We start from the raw sequence: 22954 nt of genomic DNA, 5'->3' as shown, positions 1-22954 counted from the left end.
AGACACTGCTGAGCACACACACACCAAAATCTGTTTACTTGTATTTTCTCACATAACATTTGTTGGTTTTAAGGTATTTCTGACAAACGCTGCAAACGTCTTTTTGCTGGAGCCATGTGTGGAGGTTCCCATGCTCTTGAAGGAGCAAGTTGATGCCTGCAAAGCTGTTCTGATTATCTTTAGGCGCATGATAATGGAGCTGACAATGAATAAAACAACCTGGTGAGTGTATTTTCAATTAATTAATATCGTAAAACACATGTTTCTGTTTTCAATGTAATGATTAAATATGTGAAAGCCTCCACTTATTAAATAGGTTTACAAAGTGAACCATGAGATGATAATCAGTCTTTTGTAACATGTCGGTGAATTATGAAGGTAAGTATCCAGTACTTTGATAGTTCATTTGTTTTCATTATTATTATTTTTTAATCTCAAATTAAAAGTAAGCAATCCTATGATGTAATAGCAGATTCTTGCATTTTAAACTGTCATCAAGCAAGTTTTATGCAAAAGCAGTAACTGGTGGTTGATGATATCATAATCCATAATCCCAGGAGGGTTGGCTAATCGCTCCAAAACACTTCTAAGCTGATTTTATTGCTGTAAAGTTGAAGTCTTCCCGAATTTATTTTGGGAAAATGATTGTTTTAAGCGATACATTATCAGAGTGCACTGAACTGCAGTGACATCGTGAAATACGCTCATGTGAAGTGTTTCCTTCCTGCTTGCTGGTTTTTTGTTTGGTGTGTTTGTGTTGATGATACCCCAGAGGTAAGCAGTGCATGAGAGTTTCCTGCAATGGGCGTCTGTGCATCCCTCCAGCCCGTGGGGTGCTCCCGGGGTTCTCAGCTCAGACAATAGCCTTGGAGCCCATCACCCCTTCCTCTTCCCTCCTGTGTGAGGAGGATAGTCTCGTAGTAATATTTCTGCTTCTCCAGTCCAGTCCTTGCAAGTCCCTCCCACCCAAGCAGTGCCCCGCTACCACCACCTGCCTGGGCGCAGTCAGCATCCTCCCTACAGTCAGACCCCCGGGGGCACCTGCCCCCCAGAAGTGCTCAGGGTCCCCAATTCCAGCCTATGGTCTGGATGGTGGAGCTGGTGCTCAGGGAGCCATGGGAGGGTCTGTCTGGGGAAACCCCAGGGATGCGGCAGGACTGAGCCGGCAGGACCTCCGGGGTATCAGGTCCACCCCTTCTCCTTCTCAGGTGAGGAGGGGGTGGGCTCAGAGGTAGCCGACTGGGCAGAACATTCACAAATTCAGGAACCCCCAGCGTCAAAAAAGGATCATTCGAAGCTGTACCTTCTGGGATCATCTTTCCCAGACTTTTAAACCGAGGAGCCATCATTAAAACATTACAGGGGTTAGCAAGGCGATTTTAACAAGAGTTCACAGCTGTGTCAGTGATGAAAGTATGAGCGACGCTGACAGCTTTTGGCTGAAATGCCTGCCCCTTCGACCAACTGTATCAAGTGTTTCTGATGCTTTTCTTTCCTTTGAAAACTCTTATGAGTTCTGTGTACCAGTGTATCAGTAATATTTTGGTATTTTTGACCATCTTTTTGAGGGTGAAAATTCTAGAAAATGAAACAACTCTCTGTTTCTTTAATAAATCATAGATTTCCAGGTAAAAGTATTCTAAAAATCAAAATATTGGTATAGATTAAAATACTCCCCAAGAAGAAAGTCCGCAGAGCATAGCCTAGGACATGATTGATTCCCCCAGCAGCAGACCCTCCTGTGTGTTGAAGCACCAGACAAGCCCCGAGTTCCCTCCCTCCCTTCTTTCATGCTGTAAATAACTTGGGTGCTTTCTCCTCTGAGGATGGAGGGTGAACTTGACGAACCGGGTCCCTGCCCTTTGAGAGGCCTCGGTCCTCCTGGGCCTGAGAGATGTGAGGAAACCAGGGGCCAGGTCAGGCAGGTCCAGCAGTAAAGCTGGAGTGGGCAGCCTGGAGGCCGGGGAGGCCTCTCTGAGTGGGGCTGGGAAGGAAGAACATCCCCATGGGGAGGAACTGCAGGTCGCAGGCCTGGTGGATCCCAGGCAGGACAAGATGGCAGCTGGTGTGGTGAGGTGGATGCTGGGCAGTGGGCCGGTGGGAGGGGGGAGCCAGTGCCCAGGGCCTTCGGGCTGCAGGGAGGCTCCTGCCACCTCCGCCTGTATGCGAGAATGTGACGCTACCTGATGTACGTGTGTGCCATGGGAAGGAGAGACAGTGCGTGGAGCCCAGCCTCTGTGGCCCAGACCAGGCTGTAGCCCGGGAGGTGCTGAGAAGTGACCCTGAAAGAGGGGACAGCTTGTATGGGGCTGGGCAGGTATGCGAAGGGATGAGGACGAAGTAGAAAACGAAGAGACAGGAAGAGCTGACCCCCTGCCTGCCGCCCCAGCCCACCTCTGCCAGTGTTGCACAAAACACAAAGGAACAAGCGGAAGTCAGAGTTGTGAGCAAAGAATTTGCCAAACCAGAGGTCGTTTTGCACCCTCATTCTCTTCCAGGAGACTCTGTGTGGGAATGTTGTGGTTCCCAAGTTTTCTCAGGTTCAGAGGTTAAACCTGTCCCCTTGCCCGTGTCAGCCTTAGCCTCCATCAGGACTGTTTTTTGATAGCAGTGACTGGGACTGGGGTTTTATTGGAAAGTTACTATGTTTCTTGTTCTCAGTTTGCCGGACGGTGTGGATGGGGCTCTTTTTCTTTCTCTTGAGCATCACAGAAGGTGCACAGGCAGAGCTGACCCTAGGTGCAGCCCTCCAGCTGTGACAAGCCCATGGGGATCCTGGACAGGGTGGGCCACCAGCTGTCCCCACCCCTGCAGCGTTTCTTCCCTCGTCCTCCTCAAAGTCACCGGCTGCTCCAGGCATGTGTGCATAGGCCCCCCTGACCCCAGAGCTCTTCTCCCGAGCCTGCAAGATCCCTGGCCTGGGGGCCGGACGGGCAGGCTCAGCGGGGGTGCCTACACAGACTCGGATGGGAGTCGGACAGGGTCACCCAGAGCAGGGCAGGAGAGCCTAGAGTTGCAGAACGGGATCCAGCACGGTGTTCAGAGAAAACACTGTTTCAACATGCAGGAACGTGAGAGCGGTCTAAAGGAGCCAAGATTTGAGGTCTCATTATCCGACCTGGACTGATTCTTGGTTTTATTGCTAATGAGGACAAAGTTCCAAGGATGAACAAGTGATTCATGCACAAGACCTTGAACAAGTAGTTAAAGGGACCTGGTGATTTCTCTCCCTTATGCAGAAGATAACCTGCTCTCTGTTTCCATGGCATCTGGGGAAACACATGAAGGATGTGACTCAGCTGTAAGAGAAAAACGCCCTCTGGCTGTGTGAGAGAATTTGTCACCATAGCACAGAGTTGAGCCATAAAGAAAGCTGAGTACCAAAGAATTGATGCTTTTGAACTGTGGTATTGGAGAAGACTCTTGAGAGTCCTTTGGACTGCAAGGAGATCCAGCCAGTCAATCCTAAAGAAAATCAACTCTGAATATTCATTGGAAGGACTGATGCTGAAGCTGAAGCTCCAATACTTTGGCCACCTGATGCAAAGAATTGACTCGTTGGAAAAGACCCTGATGCTGGGAAAGATTGAGGGCAGGAGGACAAGGGGACGACAGAGGATGAGATGGTTGGATGGCATCATGGACTCGATGGACATGAGTTTGAGCAAACTCTGGAAGTTGGTGAAGGACCGGGAAGCCTGGTGTGCTGCAGTCCATGGGGTCGTGAAGACACAAATGAGTGACTGGAAAACAACAAAGGGCTCAGGATAAATGACTCCATAATATGGAAAAGAAATACATGGGCTTTCTTCCCCCAAAGACTGCCGCCTATGCAGAGTTCTATCTTGGGAAGCCTGGCATGCTGTAGTCCATGGGATCAGGAAGACATGACTTAGTGACTGAACAACAGCAATCACAATGGGAGGTGTTATTTCCTGTCCCTAGTGTTTTATACTCTTTAAAGACCTTTCACATAAAACCCCCTTCTCCATGGAGTGCTGTGATGGAGGTGTGGTGACCACAGTCTTCAGTGGTAGAGGGGGCCAGCACTGCGCACAGAGTTGGGGTCTTCCAGGCAGAAAGCTCCATGGCCTAAGCACCCAGTGGTGACCTTTCCCAACCCTCCTTCCTACCAGTGGGAGTACTGTGGGGCTCGGCCCCCTGACGCTGCCGGCTGCAGACCTCCCCAGAAAGCCCACATTATTTTCTGTCACAATAGGCGGACTTCTCAGGTTAGGTAAAATCATGGATGTGAAAATGTAAGAGTGCTGCTTAAGTTCACCTAAGCACAGCTCTCCGCTGAGTGCCTTCGAGGGGCCGATACAGCCGGAGAAACAGCCTCACCCCCATTTTTACAAGGGGAGGGAGTCAGGCTGGGGTGAGACCCTTGTGATGCTGTCTGTTGATTTGGGCATAGGAGACATACTTGTTGAACCATGGTAACATAAAGTAGTTTATTTTGATAAGTAAGGTGTTCATTCTGTAATTGGCATTCAGATACTTTTGAATTCACTTCAGTTCAGTCGCTCAGTCGTGTCCAACTCTTTGTGACCCGATGGACTGCAGCATGCCAGGCTTCCCTGTCCATCACCAACTCTCGGAGCCTACTCAGACTCATGTCCATTGTGTCGGTGATGCCATCCAACCATCTCATCCTCTGTCGTCCCCTTCTCCTCCTGCCTTTAGCCTTTCTCAGCATCAGGGTCTTTTCCAATGAATCGGTTCTTTGCATCAAGTAGCCAAAGTATTGGAGTTTCAGCTTCAGCATCGGTCCTTCCAATGAATGTTCAGGACTGATATTGTTTAGGATTGACTGGTTGGATCTCCTTGCAGTCCAAGGGACTCTCAAGAGTCTTCTCCAACACCACAGTTCAAAAGCATCAATTCTTCAGTGCTCAGCCTTTTTTATACTTTTGAATAACATGTGATTATCCATTTTGCTGAATTCTTATGAGAATTTCTTGTACCTATATGTGTAAGTGCTTTGGAGGTGTGATTAATAACATGAGTTTTTATTTTGGGTGGCCCAGGGAACAGATGTTGCAAATACTGCTCAGGATAACAGAAGCTGTCATGCAGAAGCCAAAGGATAAACAAATCAAGGACTTGTTTGCCCAGAGCTTGGCAGGGTTACTGTTTAGGGTAAGTCTTTTTTTTTTTTTTTTTTTTTTTTTAAATTAAAACACTGCAAATGTAAGAAATGAATCGGATTTTTTCAGCAAATCAGTTTTAATCATTGAGAATTTCAAGAGTAAAATTGGACTGCCTTTAAAAAGTTTCTAGAAATTTAACTAGAAAATTTCCTTCTTGAATGTTCTCTTGAGGGTTGTAATCAGTCTTTATGGTTAGTGCTGGGCCTTTAGGCCTTCCCAGCTCTCTGCCATCTGCTTCCTCTCTTGATTTCCTTAAGGTTACTAGAAGTTAGGAAGACAGCAAGTGCTGATGGCCTTGGCCTTAGGCCAGGTGGATTTGAAGAGGTGCAGGACAGACAGAGCACGGGTGTGTGGGTAGGATGGGATACGTTAAGATAGGAATGCAGGTGTTAGGGCTGTCGGTGTGCTTAGCGATTGTGTTTAAAGCCTCAGGACTGAGTGGGATCACCTGGGGAGAGGGGACGTGTCAGAGAGAAAGAAGGCCATCTCCCTGATGGTGGAGGTGAAGGATGGTGCCCCCAGGACGTGCACACGGGCTTCCAGGGAGCAGATAGAAAGGCCTGGAAGGCAGCAGAGACGTCTGGGCTAAACGGTGAGCAGATGGCCCTGGAGCTGCGAGAATGGGGATCAAGACCCAGGTGGAAGGTGGGCTGGCAGAGGGTGGAGTGAGTGTGGAACATGGATGAGTGTGGAAGATGGATGAGTGCAGACAGTTCTTTTAAGAAATTTGCTTTGAAAGGGGAAGAAAGGGCTGTAGCTCGAGGGGGCATCAGGGTTCACAGGATTCAAGGGAACTTTGTAGGGTTTTTTTTGTGTGTGTGTGTGATAAGTAAGGATTGGATCATGTTTCCATGCTGATGGGTAGGAGCTAGGGAAGTTGGATGGGCAGGGGGTCAAGGTGATGTGGGGTTAACAAAAGTGCAGAGGTTGAGGAGGAGGCTGGGAGCAGGGTGGGGGCCATGCTCGGGAGAGCAGGGCCCCCTCGGTGCCCATCCAGCATCCAGGGGAGGAGCTGAGCAGACTGGGGCCTGGTGGGCAGAGGGTCTGCATGAGTCATCTGCTGCAAGTCAGGCAGGAGCTGGGGCAGGTGGAGGTTTACCTGTGGGAAAGGTCCCTGCAGAGATGGGGGCAAGAATGTCTCAGAAGACAGAACAGGCTCCCCAGGTCCTGCCAGGACCAGCCTCAGATACTAGCATCGTTTCAAATCAATATCTTTGTTCAAAATGATAACTGATTTCACAGTAGCTCAAGTCTTGATTGCCATTGATCAGATGCATTTTCAGAAATTAAACTCAATACCCCAAAACACTTTTTACTTTAAAATTCGACTTCAGTTGAGTCGCTCAGTCGTGTCCGACTCTTTGCTACCCCATGAATCGTAGCACACCAGGCCTCCCTGTCCATCACCAACTCCCAGAGTTTACTCAAACTCACGTCCATCGAGTCGGTGATGCCATTCAGCCATCTCATCCTCTGTCATCCCCTTCTCCTCCTGCTCCCAATCCCTCCCAGCATCAGCGTCTTTTCCAATGAGTCAACTCTTCGCATGTGGTGGCCTAAGTATTGGAGTTTCAGCTTTAGCATCATTCCTTCCAAAGAAATCCCCAGGGCTGATCTCCTTTAGAATGGACTGGTTAGATCTCCTTGCAGTCCAAGGGACTCTCAAGAGTCTTCTCCAACACCACAGTTCAAAAGCATCAATTCTTTGGCACTCAACTTTCTTCACAGTCCAACTCTCACATCCATACATGACTACTGGAAAAACCATAGCCTTGACTAGATGGACCTTTGTTGGCAAAGTAACGTCTCTGCTTTTGAATATGCTATCTAGGTTGATCATAACTTACCTTCCCAGGAGTAAGTGTCTTTTAATTTCATGGCTGCAGTCACGATCTGCAGTGATTTTGGAGCCCCCAAAAATAAAGTCTGACATTGTTTCCACTGTTTCCCCATCTATTTGCCATGAAATGATAGGACCAGATGCCATAATCTTAGTTTTCTGAATGTTGAACTTTAAGCCAACTTTTTCACTCTCCTCTTTCACTTTTGCCATACTAATACTAATTTTAAGTATTTTGTCAAAAGCACACTTCTTCCAAGTGACTATTGAATTCTGTCATCGATCCATCGTTTGCAGACGCTCATAGTGGCCTGGATCCGAGCAAACCTCTGCGTGTACGTTTCCCGGGAACTCTGGGATGACTTTCTTGGGGTGCTCTCCTCCCTCACGGACTGGGAGGAGCTTATCCATGAGTGGGCCAGCATCATGGACTCGTTGACGGCTGTGCTGGCCAGGACAGTGTACGGAGTTGAGATGACCAATCTACCTCTGGACAAGTTAAGTGAACAGAAGGAAAAGAAACAGCGAGGCAAAGGTATTCCATCTCTGGCCCCTCTGGTGACCCCGGGTTTCTGAGCTGAGTGTATGCATGCGTGCTAAGTCACTCCAGTCGTATCCCCACTCTTTCCGACCCTATGGACTGTAGCCCGCCAGGCCCCTCTGTCCATGGGATTCTCCAGGCAAGAATACTGGAGTGGTTTGCTGTGCCCTCCTCCAGGGGATCTTCCCTACCAAGGGATCAAACCCACGTCTCCATGTCTCCTGCATTGCCAGGCAGGTTCTTTACCACTAGCACCACCTGGGAAGTCCAAGGCTGAGTAGGAGTGTGTATTAAACCCCAGGCAGTCATTGCTTGGAATTGCATCAGCTGAACCAATGGTGTCTTTTTAACAGTGGCATTTGGTCACATATCCTAGCTGTGTCCCCTTTCTAAGGATGATGGATGGATGCAGGGGCTGTGGGGGAAGGAGGAGGGAGGAGGAGGACTGAGAGCTGTAGTGATAGCAGTGGAGGTGGGGACACCTCTGCCATCACCCTCACAGGAGGCTGTGAAATCCATGCCACTCTCCCCACGTCACAGACCAGACACTCAAGAACAGAGTCCATAGAGATTGGCTCGTTTGGGGGGTCACACAGCTAAGAAGTGGTAAAGCTGGAAATCAAAGCCAGACAAGTCCCACTCAAGACACCCCGATATTTGTCATCTTTTCTGCTTCCTTCCTGGGGAAGGTGGAGGATTCTGAGTGCTTCCCATGAAGTTGTTTAGCTTTCATCTGTTCCAGGGTGAGAACTATAGTGAGACCTGGAGTCAGATCCAGCTGGGAACATCAGTGATGGTGTCTATTGAGATGACACTCTGGAAGTCCATCCTTGTTACGTTTTTTAAGGCTGTGACACAGTCCTTGGGTTAATTCCCTGTCCTCCAGCTTATTATGTAACCATTTTGAGTCTGCTCATAGAAATACACATAATGCAATAGATAGAATATCTAAGGATGCTGGGACAGAATGAACAGTGTCGGAGCTCCAGCAGGAGGATAAAATGCAAGGATGCAGGTGAAGAGCCTCGGGGCTGCGCGGGGAGGCAGGGAGGGGGCAGATTTGACTCTGATCATCAACAGGGTAGCATCAGAGCATCACCGAGGGCAGAAGGTGTAAACAACCTACTTGCCTGGCTTTTCCAGGTCCTAGGATCTGAGAGGAGTTTTTTCTCCAAAGACTCCCAAAGGGCACATTACCTGGCATGGTCAGCTGCAACCTCCACAATGGTCTTAGCATAGGTTGTGTCAGTTAGCTTTGCCATGTGACAACCCCCAAATATAATGGCTTCAAATAACACTGTTTATTTAAATTATGATTTTAGGGATTGGCAGTCAGGCCTCCCTGGGATGGATCTGCTGGCCTCACAGCTGCACCTGCCATCAGCCAGGCTGTGACCTGCTCACAGCTCTGCTGTCGGGCTGGCCAGCTGTCAACTGCAGTAGCAGAGGTGAAGGGGCTGAACGCGCTTCCTCACCCCTGCAGGCTTTCTCAAGCTGTTCACCTAATGGCTTAGGGGGTCCAGGAGCAGCGGGAGGGCGAGCCCATTCTCAAGTGCATTTCAGATCTCTGCTTGGCCAGTGTTTGCTGCCAAAGTATGTAATGTGTTGGAGCTCAGAGTCAGTGGGGGAGAGGATGACAGAGGATGTGGGATACAGGAAGTGCGAACCAATTATAATGATTCGATAGCCACAGAGACATGTAATTAACATGACTGGTTCCTAGAATGTCTCCACTGCCATCTGTGAGTAGCTCCCCGGGGCATCAATTAGTAAGAGCAAGTCAGTGAGAAACCAAAACTAGCTAGCTGAGGTCTGGGGCATTCCAGTGAAACTGTCCAATCCCAGTTTAGGTTTAGACTGTCTACTGCAGTGATGTCTGTACATACTTTAGGCAGAAGATCCTTTTTTTTCCTCCCTCGTTGAAGCTATACAGAGCCCCTTCCTTAAAAAAAATACACAAGAGTGGAGATATGGGATGAAGTGAGGGCAGGGAGCCCAGAGCCTGGGCCCTGGGCCTCTGTAGTGACCTCTGTAGCAGCTCTGAGGGTCGCTGTGTAAACCCGGAGTCCAGGAGGGTCAGGATGCTTCCATCCAAGAACTTGGTTTCCTAAGACCGTGGCTCTCAGCCCAGCAGAGTCTACCTGACGAGGATGCGTTTCAGGATGGAGGGAGTGGCTGAGACAAAGTAAGGATCTTCTCAAAACTCAGCACATTCCCCAACTCCTCAAATTCTTATGATCCTCCCTCCCTTTGAACCCCCAGAATATTCTCTTCCCTCCCACCGTGTGAGCACAGATTCCTAGGCTTGTCAGAGATAAGCTTGCCTTGGGAAGGTAAACAACTTTAAAAAAATGCTATTTATGGACAGATACAGAACAAATTTGGTTATTTAATGACCATGACAAATATTTCTGATTTATTCATGTTGCTTTATTCCAAAAATGGATATAAATATTTACGGTAGAAATCCTTGCTGTACAAGCAGTAGACTTGTGGAAACAAAGTACACTCTCAGAAGTATCTGGGTGTGCAAATGAACCACAGGTGGCATCCGCCAGCCATGTGCCCAGAACCCTCTAAGTGTCTCTTTCTCTTTTCTTCTGTATCCGTTTTGATCCCTGACCACTGACTTGAGATATTTGTCTAGAGCAGTATGAGAGGAGAAAAGAAAAGATGAATCCCAGATCTTCAACATTTTACTGTTTCCGAGCTTCACTTAAAAAGGATTTTTGTATTGTTTGTAGCATTTCGTTGACTTTGCTCGCTTGACTATAATTAGAGTTTATGGGCGCGCATTTCTCTTGGGGATTTGTGGAGAGGTTTATGTCTGCAGGACAGAATACTGTTCTAAAATCAGTGATCTCTCATTTTCTGATTTATAGAAGCATTTTTTGGAGTGTCCCAGGAGCAGTAGTTGGAGAAGGAAATGGCAACCCACTCCAGTATTCTCGCCTGAAAAATTCCATGGACAGAGAAGCATGGTGGGCTACAGTCCATGGGGTTGAAAAGAGTCAGACACACCTGAGTGACTAATACACACAGCCGAGCAGTGGTGTGGTTCATTTGACATTGTTCTTACATTGAGAAAGATGTATTCATGTTTTTGTACACCGGAATGAGTGCTGTGAAGATAGGAGAACTTTCTTGAGACCATTGAAGGGGCTTGAAAAATACTTTGGCAACAGGAATTTTCAGTTGCCTGATGGATGACTCACCTCCTAAATTGCAGTGTAGGAAGTGGTACCCAGTCTGCTGCAGGAGAACCTGCTGATTATACATCACTCTATGTAGGGGGTTTGCTGAGCGGCACGGGCTAGGGGAAGAATCATGAAAAAACCAGCCCCTGGATTGTGTTTCTTGTCTCATAGGCTGTGTTCCAGATTCTCAGAAAGGAAGCACCGTGGGGAGGTCCTTTTCTCTGAGCTGGCGGAGCCACCCCGACGTGGCCGAGCCCATGAGATTCAGGAGTGCCACCACGTCCGGGGTGCCAGGGGTTGAGAAAGCCAGAAACGTTGTCCGGCAGAAGGCAACCGGTAAGCGCAAGTCCTAGTATTTCTCCATGGAATGGATGTATAGGAATTATAGGATTTTAATGGATTTATAAGGATGTTTTTTAACAGCTTTAAAATTCCACTCAGAACTTAAGTTCGAGGCCTTTTACTGACTGAGATGTCGCTATATCTTTTCAGCTTTCTGTCCACTCTTCCAAATCGTGGTTTTTACTATTTATTTCTAAATTCTGCATCATGATAAAGAACTTGAGACGTGAATATCAAGTGAGATGTTGGTGCAAAAGAGAGAAAATTGGCATTTTGTTTGAACCTTGAGGAAGACAGATTCTTGGTAATTGCACAGCCAGCTGCATTGTTGTTTTTTCAGTGTGCATCTTAAGAGAGCGTGGAAACTTAGTCCACCAAAGAAAAGGAGATTAAAGCTTCAGTTTTCAGGACTGGAGGAAGAATCTACATTTTCTGCTTCTTTGGAAAATGGCACCTTACATGTTTGTTTACACGTTGACCATACAGTCAGTTAGAATTAATAAGAACTTGAACGGGAACCTCCCATTAATCACACCGTTGCTACACTTTATTCTTAAAAAAGGGAACTCTTTAGTATAAGCTTGTATACAGTATTTGATAAGAACAAATAAAGCTCCAAGCCCTCCCAGTGACTTTGAGGCTATAACTTAAGTTTAACACAGATTCCTGTATGGGACTTACGTGGCAGTCCAGTGGTTAAAAGACTTCACCTTCTAGTGCAAGGGATGCAGGTTCAGTCCCTGTCCTAAAGATCCCACCTGCTTCACAGCCAAGAAAAACCAAAATATGAAACAGAAGCAATATTGTAACAAATTCAGTAAAGACTTTAAGAATGGTGCACATCAAAAACAAAACCAAAGTTAAGACAGATTCGTGTAGGGTTGCTTTTCACATCAATAATGCCATGCAATTGAAATTGATATTCAGCATGTTGACTGCAGAGAGAAAGTCACAATTTCCTGTGATCATAAACCAAAGATTCATTGACACTCTGCATAGTTTCCAGTGCTCAGTCAAGGCTTCCAATAGATGCCTTAGAATCCTGTTTTTTTATGGAAATATATTACACGTTAACCATAACTGCCTCATTGTTTTTCCAATAATATTTGTTGGTCATTATCCCTCATTTACTGCTTCCTTTATCCTCTCCCTGAGGAGAGGCCCAGTTCTCAGAAACAGGCAGCTTTGGAGAAGGCTCACTCACCTATTTCCTTTCTCATCCGAACTCCTAGAGTCTTTTCTTTCTCTTCCACCAATGGATCCTTGAAAGGGATCAGAATAGGAGTTCTTGCCATGCTTGAGCCTCTCAGACTGCCTATTGTCCCTCTCAACCCTTGAATTACAGAGATGACAAAAGTGCTCATTCAAAGCACTTTTGAAACATGGGTTGCCATTCCCTTCTCCAGGGCATCTTCCCGACCCAGGGGTTGAACCCAGCTCTCCCTCATTGCAGGCAGATTCTTTACTGTCTGAGCCACCAGGGAAGTCCAAGTGGGTAAGCCATTCCCTTCTCCCAGGGATTGAACTGGGGTCTCCTGCCTTGCAGGTAGATTCTTTAACCAACTGAGCTTCCAGGGAAGCCCTCTCAACATGTTATCATAGACAAATGATTCTATGTTGCATGTTCTATGTGCCACTACTTGGCCAAAGCACAACCATAGGAGAGATTGCACCTTTGTTTTTCAACAGGTATTCTAGACCAATGATACAATAGAGGTGCTGGTAGGTTTTAGAAAATCCTCTGTGCCTTTCTGTTTGGCAGTGTTCTCAATTGCCTGAGAAGCCATGCAGAAGCAAGTAAAATCAAGTAAAGGTGCTTGTAGAGTGTGTCACTTCAAAACCATAAACCTGACCTTTGTAGGAGTCATTCAATCAAAAACACTTAGAACCCTAACCTTTAACAGATAGTGAAGGTGAGAGCTATTGAGTTGGACAGACCTATTTATCTTCATGTATTGGGCCAAAAAGGTTGTTTGGATTTTCCATAGAATCTTACAGAAAAGCACAAATGAACTTTTTCACCAACCCACTATTTTATACACATGGCAACCCACTCCAGTATTCTTGCCTGGAAAATCCCATGGACAGAGGAACCTGATGGGCTATATAGCCCATAGGGTTGCAAAGAGTCAGACACGACTAAAGTGACTAAACAACAACAATGAATATACGTGTATTTCCTATTCTATATTTTTAAAATTTTAAAATATTATGACTTTTTTGTTGCCTGTGAAGACAATGATTTTTGAAGATTTTACTGTATCATACTGTTTCATAAAAGTAATCTACCTAGACTACATATTAGAATTTTTACTCACTTCAATTTTTTTTTTTTTTGCATATTTTTAGTCTTCTGAGAAGGCCCAGAATATTCTCATGGTAGATTTTGGTTGTGTAGAGGCCCCCTTTTAATGAGGGAACAGCAGTTCATGACATTAGGTTTTGCACTATTAGCATGAAGATGTTTATTATGGAAGATCTATTTGAAAGTGTCTTTTTTTCTAATCCCAGTAAAAGAATATTATAAGATTATTCTAATTTGCCCCACAGACTATACTTAGACTGAGAAAATGTCAGTGATAGTGGTGAGAGGGAAATATAAAATCAGCAATTGTGGAGTGAGGAAATGATGATTAATTTAACAGAGAATTAACTCGTTTGTACCTTAAAAGGACAGGCAGGGAGAATCTTAGAGAATTAAAAAGTTGACCTTGTTTTCCTGAGTGTGAATGATGCTAAAACCTTACATGTCTAAAGTGAATGGTTAAAGCAGATTTCCACACAAAATAACCTATATTTTATTATTTCTAAAATATCTAGTGATCAATTTCGGGAAAATGCACAATTATTTGATTTATAAAAGGAAAACTTTTTAAATGAAGCATCCCTAACATTGAGACATGGACACATCTTTCAGGAAATTTGAAGTCAAGTTAGTTTGATGTTTACACAGAAGTTGTCTTCAACTAAATAGTATCTAACATGTTTATGATTATGCATTGCAGACAGTTCTCTAGAGCTGGGAATTCTGGTAGTCAGAGAGTGGGGAAAAGACAGGAAAAGTAAGAAGTTTGTTTGCTTCTGCAAAAGCGTCACTACCATTTGTAGGTCTATTTCATTAATGTTAAATAAAATCATGTGAAAATAATACAGTAAGTAAACCTTCCTAGTTTTGTTTTAAGGACTAAACTAGTTTTCCTGATGATGGTTTCATATGTATGAGGCCTATTCTCTCCTTACGTCCATTCATTTCGTCAAATGGTTTTGAGTAGCAATATATAGTATACAGAGACGTTAAGAACATCCTAAAGTTTGTAGTAAGAAATTATGGACTTAATCAGCACAAAGTATGATTTCAAAGGCTGTGTTTCATGAAGATTTTTACTTTTTTTCCCCAAATGTCAGATCCTTGAGTCAGCAAGTTGACTTTTATGTGTTCTTGAGCTTTTAGGATATTTGATTTACTAAATGATTTGCTTTTAAATGCAGTCGTCTCTCAGTAAGCCTGATTATTTATCAAACAGTTTTCATCTTAAGTTAGATTCTTCCCTCCCTCACCATGGTCTTTTTGTTTGGGTCTTTTTAGAAGAGAAAACTAGTTATAACGTCTGCCCAAGTAAACAGACGACCCAAACGCGAATCTGATACACAGCAGGAAAAAAAAAGGAAAGGGTCAACACACAAGGCATTCTATAACGGAGATTGATCATTTGTGAATGGCCCGTTCTCCTCGCCATCAGCATGACTGAAAGTTGGCTGTATTTAGAGACTTATCATTAAATCCTGTGCGTTGTGCCAACTTCCTTTAAAGTCTGAAGTGACCTCCTTTGAATATTTAAAGTGAGCTCAGAAAAATAATAAGGAAAAGGAAGAAGTGAAAGATCTTGCTGTTCTCCTGACACTTGACTCTATTGCTTTGTCTCTCCTGGAAGCTAAGCGAAGCCAGTCTATCAGCAACTGTGCCCACCTCTCTGAGGCTTTGCCCGCCACTAAAAGCGTCCCACTCCTCCTCCACACCATGAGCGCTCTCTTCCCCGGTCTCTCTTACTCTTCTTGCTCCCACAGGCTGTCAGGTACTGTAACACTGTCTCTTCTGTCCCACTGTGTCCCTGGGCTGTGTCCCCTCCCGCTTGCTCGCTCGCCCCTGGGTCTGCCTTCCTTTGTTAATATCCCCGCCTCACGCATGTGTGCCTGGCCATTGCACTTGGCGTTTATTTTCAAAGAATGTCGATTGTTTCTAGGTAGTTAAGATGCTCAGTACCAGTTAAATAGTCAACCAGAATCTCTGCATCTGGGCTTTGTATTCTGAGCTGAGAACCATACTATTTTTCTTTTTTTATTGGAATATAATTGCTTTACAATGTTGTGTTAGTTTCTGCTGTACAATGAAGGGAATCAGCTCTGTATATACATATATCCCCTCCCTGTTGGACTTCTTCCTGCCCCCTATCCCACCCCTCTGTGTCATCACAGAGCACCAAGCTGAGTTCCTTATTTTATACAGCAGGTTCCCACTAGCTGTTTTACACATAGTAGTATATATATGTCAATGGTACTCTCTCAATTCATCCCACCCTCCCCTTCTCCCCCTGTGTCCACACGTCCAGAGAACCATAGTTTTTAAGAGGGGGAAATAGTGATGCCAGCCTTGTGTGCCTTATATATGGAGCCTATAGAGTGGAAGGGAATCTTCATAAAATTCTAGTGGTTCTGAGGCTGCCAATGTTAGCGTGTTTGCTGGGCCTCCCTCAGAATGAATGAACTGGAAAAGTTATGCAGGCTACAGTTCCTTGGAGTGAATAAATCATATTCATGTATAAAATAATGATCAGTTTACACAGATTCATACTGATTATTGAGTATGAAAAATAACAATGAGTAGTAAAAACAATTTGAGTAGAAAAAATAACAATGGTGAAAATTGCTAATTTTCAAAAGAAATGTTATTCCCGGCCTTTAGCCAGGTAAAATTGAGTTCAGCTACATATTATTTATATACTTGCCCGTTCTGGTTTATTAAGATGTTGTTGCATCAAAAGTAGTTATTAGCATGGACACCTCAACAAAAGGATTTATAGTGAATAATTAGGTCTGTGTCTACTTATTTCTCTGTGATCCCAAAATGAATCTTGTTGCGGAAGAAGGAAGTGTTTTCATGTCCTTTTGGTCTCAGAAAGATAGTATTATAGATTAGTATCTATTTAACATTGGAGATAGCTTAATTGTGGCTTTGAGTGGCAATAAATCATGTCATACTCTGGTTTAGCAAAGCAACATACCCTTGATGAATACATAAAATGTCATGTTACTTACTTCTAGAATATGGTAGAAGAATAAGAACTGCGTTTCTTAGAAAGCTCTTTTTGTCTAGTAAATATTGAAGGTGGAAAATAGTAAGAATGGTATACGAGAAGATGGCCACCAGTCAGCTAAATCACTGATGAACATTTAACTCCTTCACAATTTGGTTTTAAAAAAAATACTCTGACCTGGAGATGATTTAAAAAGTATTTTAATTAGTTTTGCTTTCTATTTGGCTGATATATGCCCATAAGGTGAAAAGTGTTCCTTTTTCACATCCCATTTTTTTCCCCACCCCATTTTGTTTAAGTTTTTAAAACTAGTTTGCCCAGAATATGTTCTCACAAGAAATGTCTTCCTGTTAGTAATCCCATTTTGGAGGGTTTTTTTTTTTCTCATTCATTATTATATGTTAGTTGACCCAGGTTCTCAATTCCCATATGTGTGTACACAGTTCCAACAGAAATTGAATAGGATTTCAAGCAGGGATTCTCAACTGGGGACGATTTGCCCCCCAAGTCATCAAGCCAGGGTCCTGCTCCCTGCGTCCAGGGAATGGATGCCGCTAACCATCTTACAATGCACAAGGCTGCTGCAGAGAGCCGTCTGACCCAAAACATCAGTGGTACTGGGATTTGAGAGCTGTCGATTTAGGGTGGAATGAAGCAGGCCGTGCTTGGTCTATGTTTCTGTGCCTTCACCATCCTCCTCCTAGTTTTACGGCGCAAAGGACCTAGCAGTACAGTGACTTTGAGGATGATCTGCTGATGTTTCATCTGAAAACCACAGTGTGCAAGCTCTTCCCTCGTCTGATGCCATGTCTGCTGTACTAGAAAAGTGATCCACAGTCCCGGGTGACTGTTGTATTAAAGGCCCAGGCCCAGAACGATGTGTGTCAGTCCTCAGTAGGAGATTTTATGTCCCCTATGGGTTGGCCCACGAGAGGATTAAATGTGTGCTCCATTTTAAATTCTGGTGTTGGCCTATCTTGCTAACCTGTTGCTAAATACAGATGTAGTCGGCTAGGCATACATCCGTGTGTGTGTAATACACAGACACTTTTTGTTTGTTTGTTTGGCTGTGCTGGGTCCTCATTGCTGTCCTCAGGCTTTCTCTTGCAGCAAGCAGGGGCTACTCTTCACTTGCAGTGTGAGGGCTTCTCACTGGGGTGGCTTCCTTTGTTGTTCCCATGTTCCCTGCATTGGCAGGCAGATTCCCAACCACTGGACCACCAGGGAAGTCCTACAGACACTTTTAAAGTTGCCCTTTTTACTGTAAATGACAATCGGCTAACTTTGTGTTCTTTTAGGTTAACGTTTCTTGGTTTTGTTTCTTGTCTCACCGACATGTGTTTTAATAATATAACCAATAGACAATTCCTTACCTTCATCCACTCTGATATTCTGATCCCTTTGGGATACCTTATTTGATTGCAGCAGAATTGTGGGACAGTCAAGACCACCTGTATTCTGTTAATTCGTATGAATAGCTGCATAAAAGAACACATTGAGGGTGAAACTGGCAGTTTCAGTGACTTCCTTTTTTTTTTTTTCTCTTCGATGGAAACAGTTCTTTCCAGCTGTTTTTCACTTTTAACTGCTTTAATGTTTGGACATTTATCAATGTGTAGCACAGGCTATGCAGATGGTAGGCTTTATGTTTCTTTGGAGAATATTATAATGGTTGTAATTAGAGGGTCATGATCTTCTTTTGTTCCAAAGGAGGCTTAATGGGGCCTGATCGAAAGCCTCACTTTGCTGCCTCTGCATCTGACTTTTCGGCTTCCAGGTAGCACCGGGTTGTCAGAACGTGCTTATGAACAGGGTCCCCAGCGTCCTTGTGGGACACATCGAGATGTTGAATTGATTTATCTCTTGTGCTTTTTATAGGGTCAAGTTGGTTTGTGCCCAGTGTTTTAAAAGTTAGGAAACTATATGATTAATTTTGCTTGTGCAACCTTGTATGAGGAGTAAACAGAACCCGAAGTTTTGGTAATTGAAGAATGAGTCTCAGTCTGTTTAGTAAGATGGATTAAAGAAGCCTCAAATTAGAGAGTGAATGAAATGTCTTTGAAAAGTAGTCAGATGGTTGGGATAAATTGAAGTTTCTGAAAAGTTTGCACACTTAATTTAATCATGCCAACTCTTCTTTCAGTGGGGAAAAATGAAATCAGTCCTTATTTGGTCATAGTGCTTTGAGTGAGCTTTAGAAAGCAGTGATTTAGTAATGAGCGTTGTGTAACGTATCCTCTCAAGAAGCTAAAAAGTTGGTGCTTTTAGAATTTGGGTTACTAGTTTAGCCCTGCTTGAGAGAATGTGCGTGATCTGGTGATTCTGAGATAAAATTCAGTCCCTTGAAGTGATTTGAATGGTGTGATATTCAAAACAGAGACTGCATTAGACCTCCCAGCATTTATAGTGTCCTTTTATTAACTTAGACGGTCCTATTTCTATTTTGCACATCAGATAATCCTCTACCTTGATATTTGCATATCAGTGTTGTTATTCAGTGACTAAGTCATGTCCAACTCTGGGCAATCCTGTGGACTACAGCTCACCAGGGTTCCTTCTCCTTCACCATCTCTCCAAGTTTGCTCAAACTCATGTCCATTGAGTCAGTGATACTATTTAACCATCTCATCCTCTGCCGCCCCCTTCTCCTGCCCTCAATCTTTCCCAGCATCAGGGTTTTTCTAGTGAGGATTTTTCAGGTTTTTCAGCTCTTCACATCAGGTGGCCAAAGTATAGGAGTTTCAGCTTCAGCATCAGTCCTTCCAGTGAGTGTTCAGGGTTGATTTCCTTTAGGATGTACTGGTTTGATATCCTTGCAGTCCAAGGGATTCTCAAGTCTTCTCCAACACCACAGTTCAAAAGCATCAATTCTTCAGTGCTCAGCCTACCTTATGGTCCAGCTCTCACATCCATACATGACTACTGGGGAAACCATAGCTTTGACTATATGGACCTTTGTTGGCCAAGTGAAGTTTCTGTTTTTAAATATGCTGTCTAGGATTGTCATAGCTTTTCTTCTAAGGAGCATGCGTCTTTTAATTTCATGGCTGCAGTCACCATCCACAGTGATTTTTGAAGCCCAAGATAATACAATCTGCCACTGCTTCCATTTTTTCTCCTTCTACTTGCCATGAAGTGATGGGACCAGATGCCATGATCTTAGTTTTCGGTATTAATGTTAAATGGTTTTGTTAGGAAAGAGCAGTTGCTACATCTGACCCTGGAGAAGAGGGACAGCCTTAACCGAAATAAAAAAGCCAGCAGGGGGAGCTCAAGAACTGTTTTAAAAAGAAAGGAAAAAAGTACGAAGAAAATGTTTCTGGTAGTCATTTGTTCATCTGTACAGAACAAATATTGAGTATAGACTTAGAACAAAATATGAGAAAAGGCCCCAAAATGTCCAGTTCCAAATTGGGAAATTGTGTTTAACTTGCGGGATAAAGAGAATTTGCATGCTTTTTTTTCCTTCACCCTCTTTCATGTGACAGCTGAGTCCAGGAGTAGCTCAGGGCACCCGCCCCACAGCCTGGCAGTTCCTGCGACCGGGATTTGCCCCCACCCTCCCCCTCTTCACAGGTCTTCCATCCCACCTGTTCCTGTGGTTTCTGCACGCTTGGACTTCCTCCACCTAAGAAGGCTCGATCAGCCTTTTTACAAAAGCAGAGCCTTAAAGCCACATCAGGCCAGCCTGTTGGGAAGGGAGAGCAGCTGGCCCTGCAGGCTCTTTATCTGTCTGTTGTCTGAGGACCGGTGGGGACACTTGTGTTTAGAAGCCGTAGTCCCAAGGCTGGGCTTCATCCCACCAGATGGCGATATTCTGTATCCTGAGAAAGATGCTGCCAGCATTGGCCCAGTCCTTATTTGTTTCCACTCAGAGCCCAGAAACCAACATCTACCAGCTCTTGGCATCACGTTTAAGGGAATAAAGCCCGCTCTTCCCACTGTCCATAAAGACTGGCAGGTGCCAGTTGTTTCTGATAGAAGCAGGAAGCTCTTGGGCTCCCTCTGCTGACACTGGATTTACAAGTAGGTTCATTAACAAATAGAATCCCTTCCCAGAAGGTGTCAGTGTCTTGCATAATTACAATGAACAAGGAAAGAAAACAGTGGGAAGGACAGCCGATGGTGTCATCTGGCTTCCTCTGCCTGATACTGAGGAGTCTGGGAGCAGAGCTGTAGGGGGCCAGCATCTGGGATGCTGGATGGAGCATGGTGTTTATGGATGTCCCATGTTTCTTGTGGGGAAGTGAACAGCTCTTGGCTCTTCAGGATCAGAGAAGGGCAGAGACAATGCGGAAAGACGAGGCTGTGGTGAATCTGTCTGCTCTTGCTACCCTGCCTTCCTTTGTTTGTTCCCTGAGTCCAGCTTCTTGACAGTATCTGGATTTAGACCATGGCCCTGCTTCCCTGGTAGCTCAGACGGTAAAGAATCTGCCTGCAACGCAGGAGACCTGGATTTAATCCCTGGGTTGGAAAGATTCCCTGAAGAAGGGAATGGCAACCCACTTCAGTTTTCTTGCCTGGAGAATTCCATGGACAGACCATGGGATTGAAAAGTGACTGAGCGACTCACACTTTTACTTTTACACCTAGACTTTGGATTTGAGGTCTGGTAACTTGTATCCATGTACTTAAAAATAGAATTTTTGTGTGGATAGTAAAAATAAAGCAACAGCCCTTCAGTGAAATCCTCTATTATATTTAGAATCTTCCTACATACAGCTTCTTGGTTGGGGTGAACCAGTCCTTTGGCTTGTGGCTCTGGTTGAAGGTTACACAGAAGAGGACACCTTGGCCGCATTTCAGGGGATGAATCGGGTGACACGTCCAGGGAGGACATTACAGGCTGAGTTTTGATCAGTCCCTTCTTAGAAGGACTGATTGTTGTTGTTGTTCAGTCGCTCAGTCATGTCCAACTCTGCGACCCCATGGACTGCAACACACCAGGCTTCCCTGTCCTTCACCATCTCCCAAAGTTTGCTCAAACTCATGTCCATTGAGTCACCATCTCATCCTCTGCTGCTCCCTTCTCCTCCTGCCCTCAATCTCTCCCAGCGTCAGGGTCTTTAACAATGAGTCTTCTCTTCACATCAGGTGAAAGTATTGGAGTTTCAGCTTCAGCATCAGTCCTTCCAATGAACAGTCAGGGTTGATATCTGTTGGGATTGACTGGCTAGATCTCCTCGCTGTCCAAGAGACTCTGAAGAGTCTTCTCCAACACCACAGTTTAAAAGCATCAATTCTTCAGCACTCAGCCTTCTTTATGGTCCAACTCGCATCTGTCCATGACTACTGGAAAACCATAGCTTTGACGAGATAGACCTTTGTTGGCAAAGTGATGTCTTTGTTGTCTGGGTTTGTCATAGTTTGTCAGAAGGACTGAAACTGTGACTAATGAAAATTTGGAGAAAATATGATCCTAGGGTTATGGATGTAGAGTTCCAAGGCTGCACAAGGGAGGGTGAAGTCTGGAGGGGAGGCAGCGGTGGGGTCACAGGCTAGACCACTTGGCAAGTCCTGCAGGAGGGGAGCCTGGGCAGCCTGGTGGGGGGTGGAGGTCAACCCAGGGGTGGGGGGAGCAGCAGGAGGGAGGGAGCAGCAGGGTCAGGTGGGCTGGGCCTGCTCCAGACTGAAGAGTGCAAGGACTCCTTGTCAAGCCTCTGGGGTGACAGCACGGGGCCCTTGTTCACTGTGAGGAGCATGAGCTTGAGTAGACAGTGATAGAGGCCTCAGGTGTCCACGGGGGTGGTGGTACTGTCAGATCTCGGTTGTAGGGGGGCTTCCTGAGGCCACAGGGAGGAGGGCAGGGAGGAGGCTGATGAGGATAAAGCTGGAGGTCAGGGATGATGTCACCTTGGAGCCTCCATGCTACAGACAGGAGGTGGGTGACCCTTCCAGTGCCTTGCATTGTCTTAGGAGATTAAAATGAACCATGACATTTAGAAATGAGCTAGGAGGGACTTCTCTTCTCTAGGGGAGCATGGTTTATCTTGATCCTAGCTGGGATCACCCAGTGGTCAGTACTCAGCTGTGGCTTTCTATTTTATGATGTACATTTATTGATTCTCTAAAAATACCAGTGGATCATTTTTGTACCTGAGTGATAAATTCACACTTGCATTTGGTAATATGTCATTAAATAATTGCAGTATTTTACACTGGACAGTTGTACATTTATCTGTTGAAAGAAATGATAAAGTTGAAATTCCCGCTTCCTTTCATCTTCCTTCCGGATGTGGTGTATGCGTGCGAGTGCACGTGCCTGTGTGTGTGTGTGTGTGTGTGTGTGATATTCTGCTCTCTCAAGTGGAAATGCCCTGTCCCTGCATCTCCTAGCTCCCCTGGGCATGCCTGTCCCTGAAGCTCCTATGACTTACAGTTGTCAACCATTCTGCTTGCGCTTTCTCTGTTGTTGTTGTTGTTGTTTTTTACTTCTTTACTTTGAATTTAAACACTTCATAGAACTTCGAAGGCAATGTACCCTTGGAGTGAAGTAGAACTAACAAGCGTAGAAAACGTTATAATGTGAAAGCCGCTAATCCTACTGCACAATTTTTGTGAGGAAAAAG

General features: G+C 45.0%; 1 protein-coding gene across 5 annotated transcripts in view; it reads left to right on the top strand.

The window, feature by feature from the left end:
* Positions 1-22954, top strand: part of RALGAPA2 (Ral GTPase activating protein catalytic subunit alpha 2) — a 270985-nt gene that overhangs the window by 78612 nt on the left and 169419 nt on the right. For 4 of the 5 annotated variants that reach the window (XM_052650406.1, XM_052650407.1, XM_052650405.1 and 1 more), the window contains exons 13-17: positions 74-222; positions 5031-5142; positions 7291-7528; positions 10903-11067; positions 15006-15146. In XM_052650406.1, the coding sequence (XP_052506366.1) occupies positions 74-222; positions 5031-5142; positions 7291-7528; positions 10903-11067; positions 15006-15146 (805 nt within the window). The remainder of the gene's footprint in view (positions 1-73; positions 223-5030; positions 5143-7290; positions 7529-10902; positions 11068-15005; positions 15147-22954) is intronic. The other variant, XM_052650409.1, reaches the window with a different exon arrangement.

The sequence above is a fragment of the Budorcas taxicolor genome, chromosome 13, assembly GCF_023091745.1.
Source record: "Budorcas taxicolor isolate Tak-1 chromosome 13, Takin1.1, whole genome shotgun sequence".
NCBI classification, from domain to species: Eukaryota; Metazoa; Chordata; class Mammalia; order Artiodactyla; family Bovidae; genus Budorcas; species Budorcas taxicolor.
This window is presented reverse-complemented; position numbering and strand designations above follow the sequence as displayed.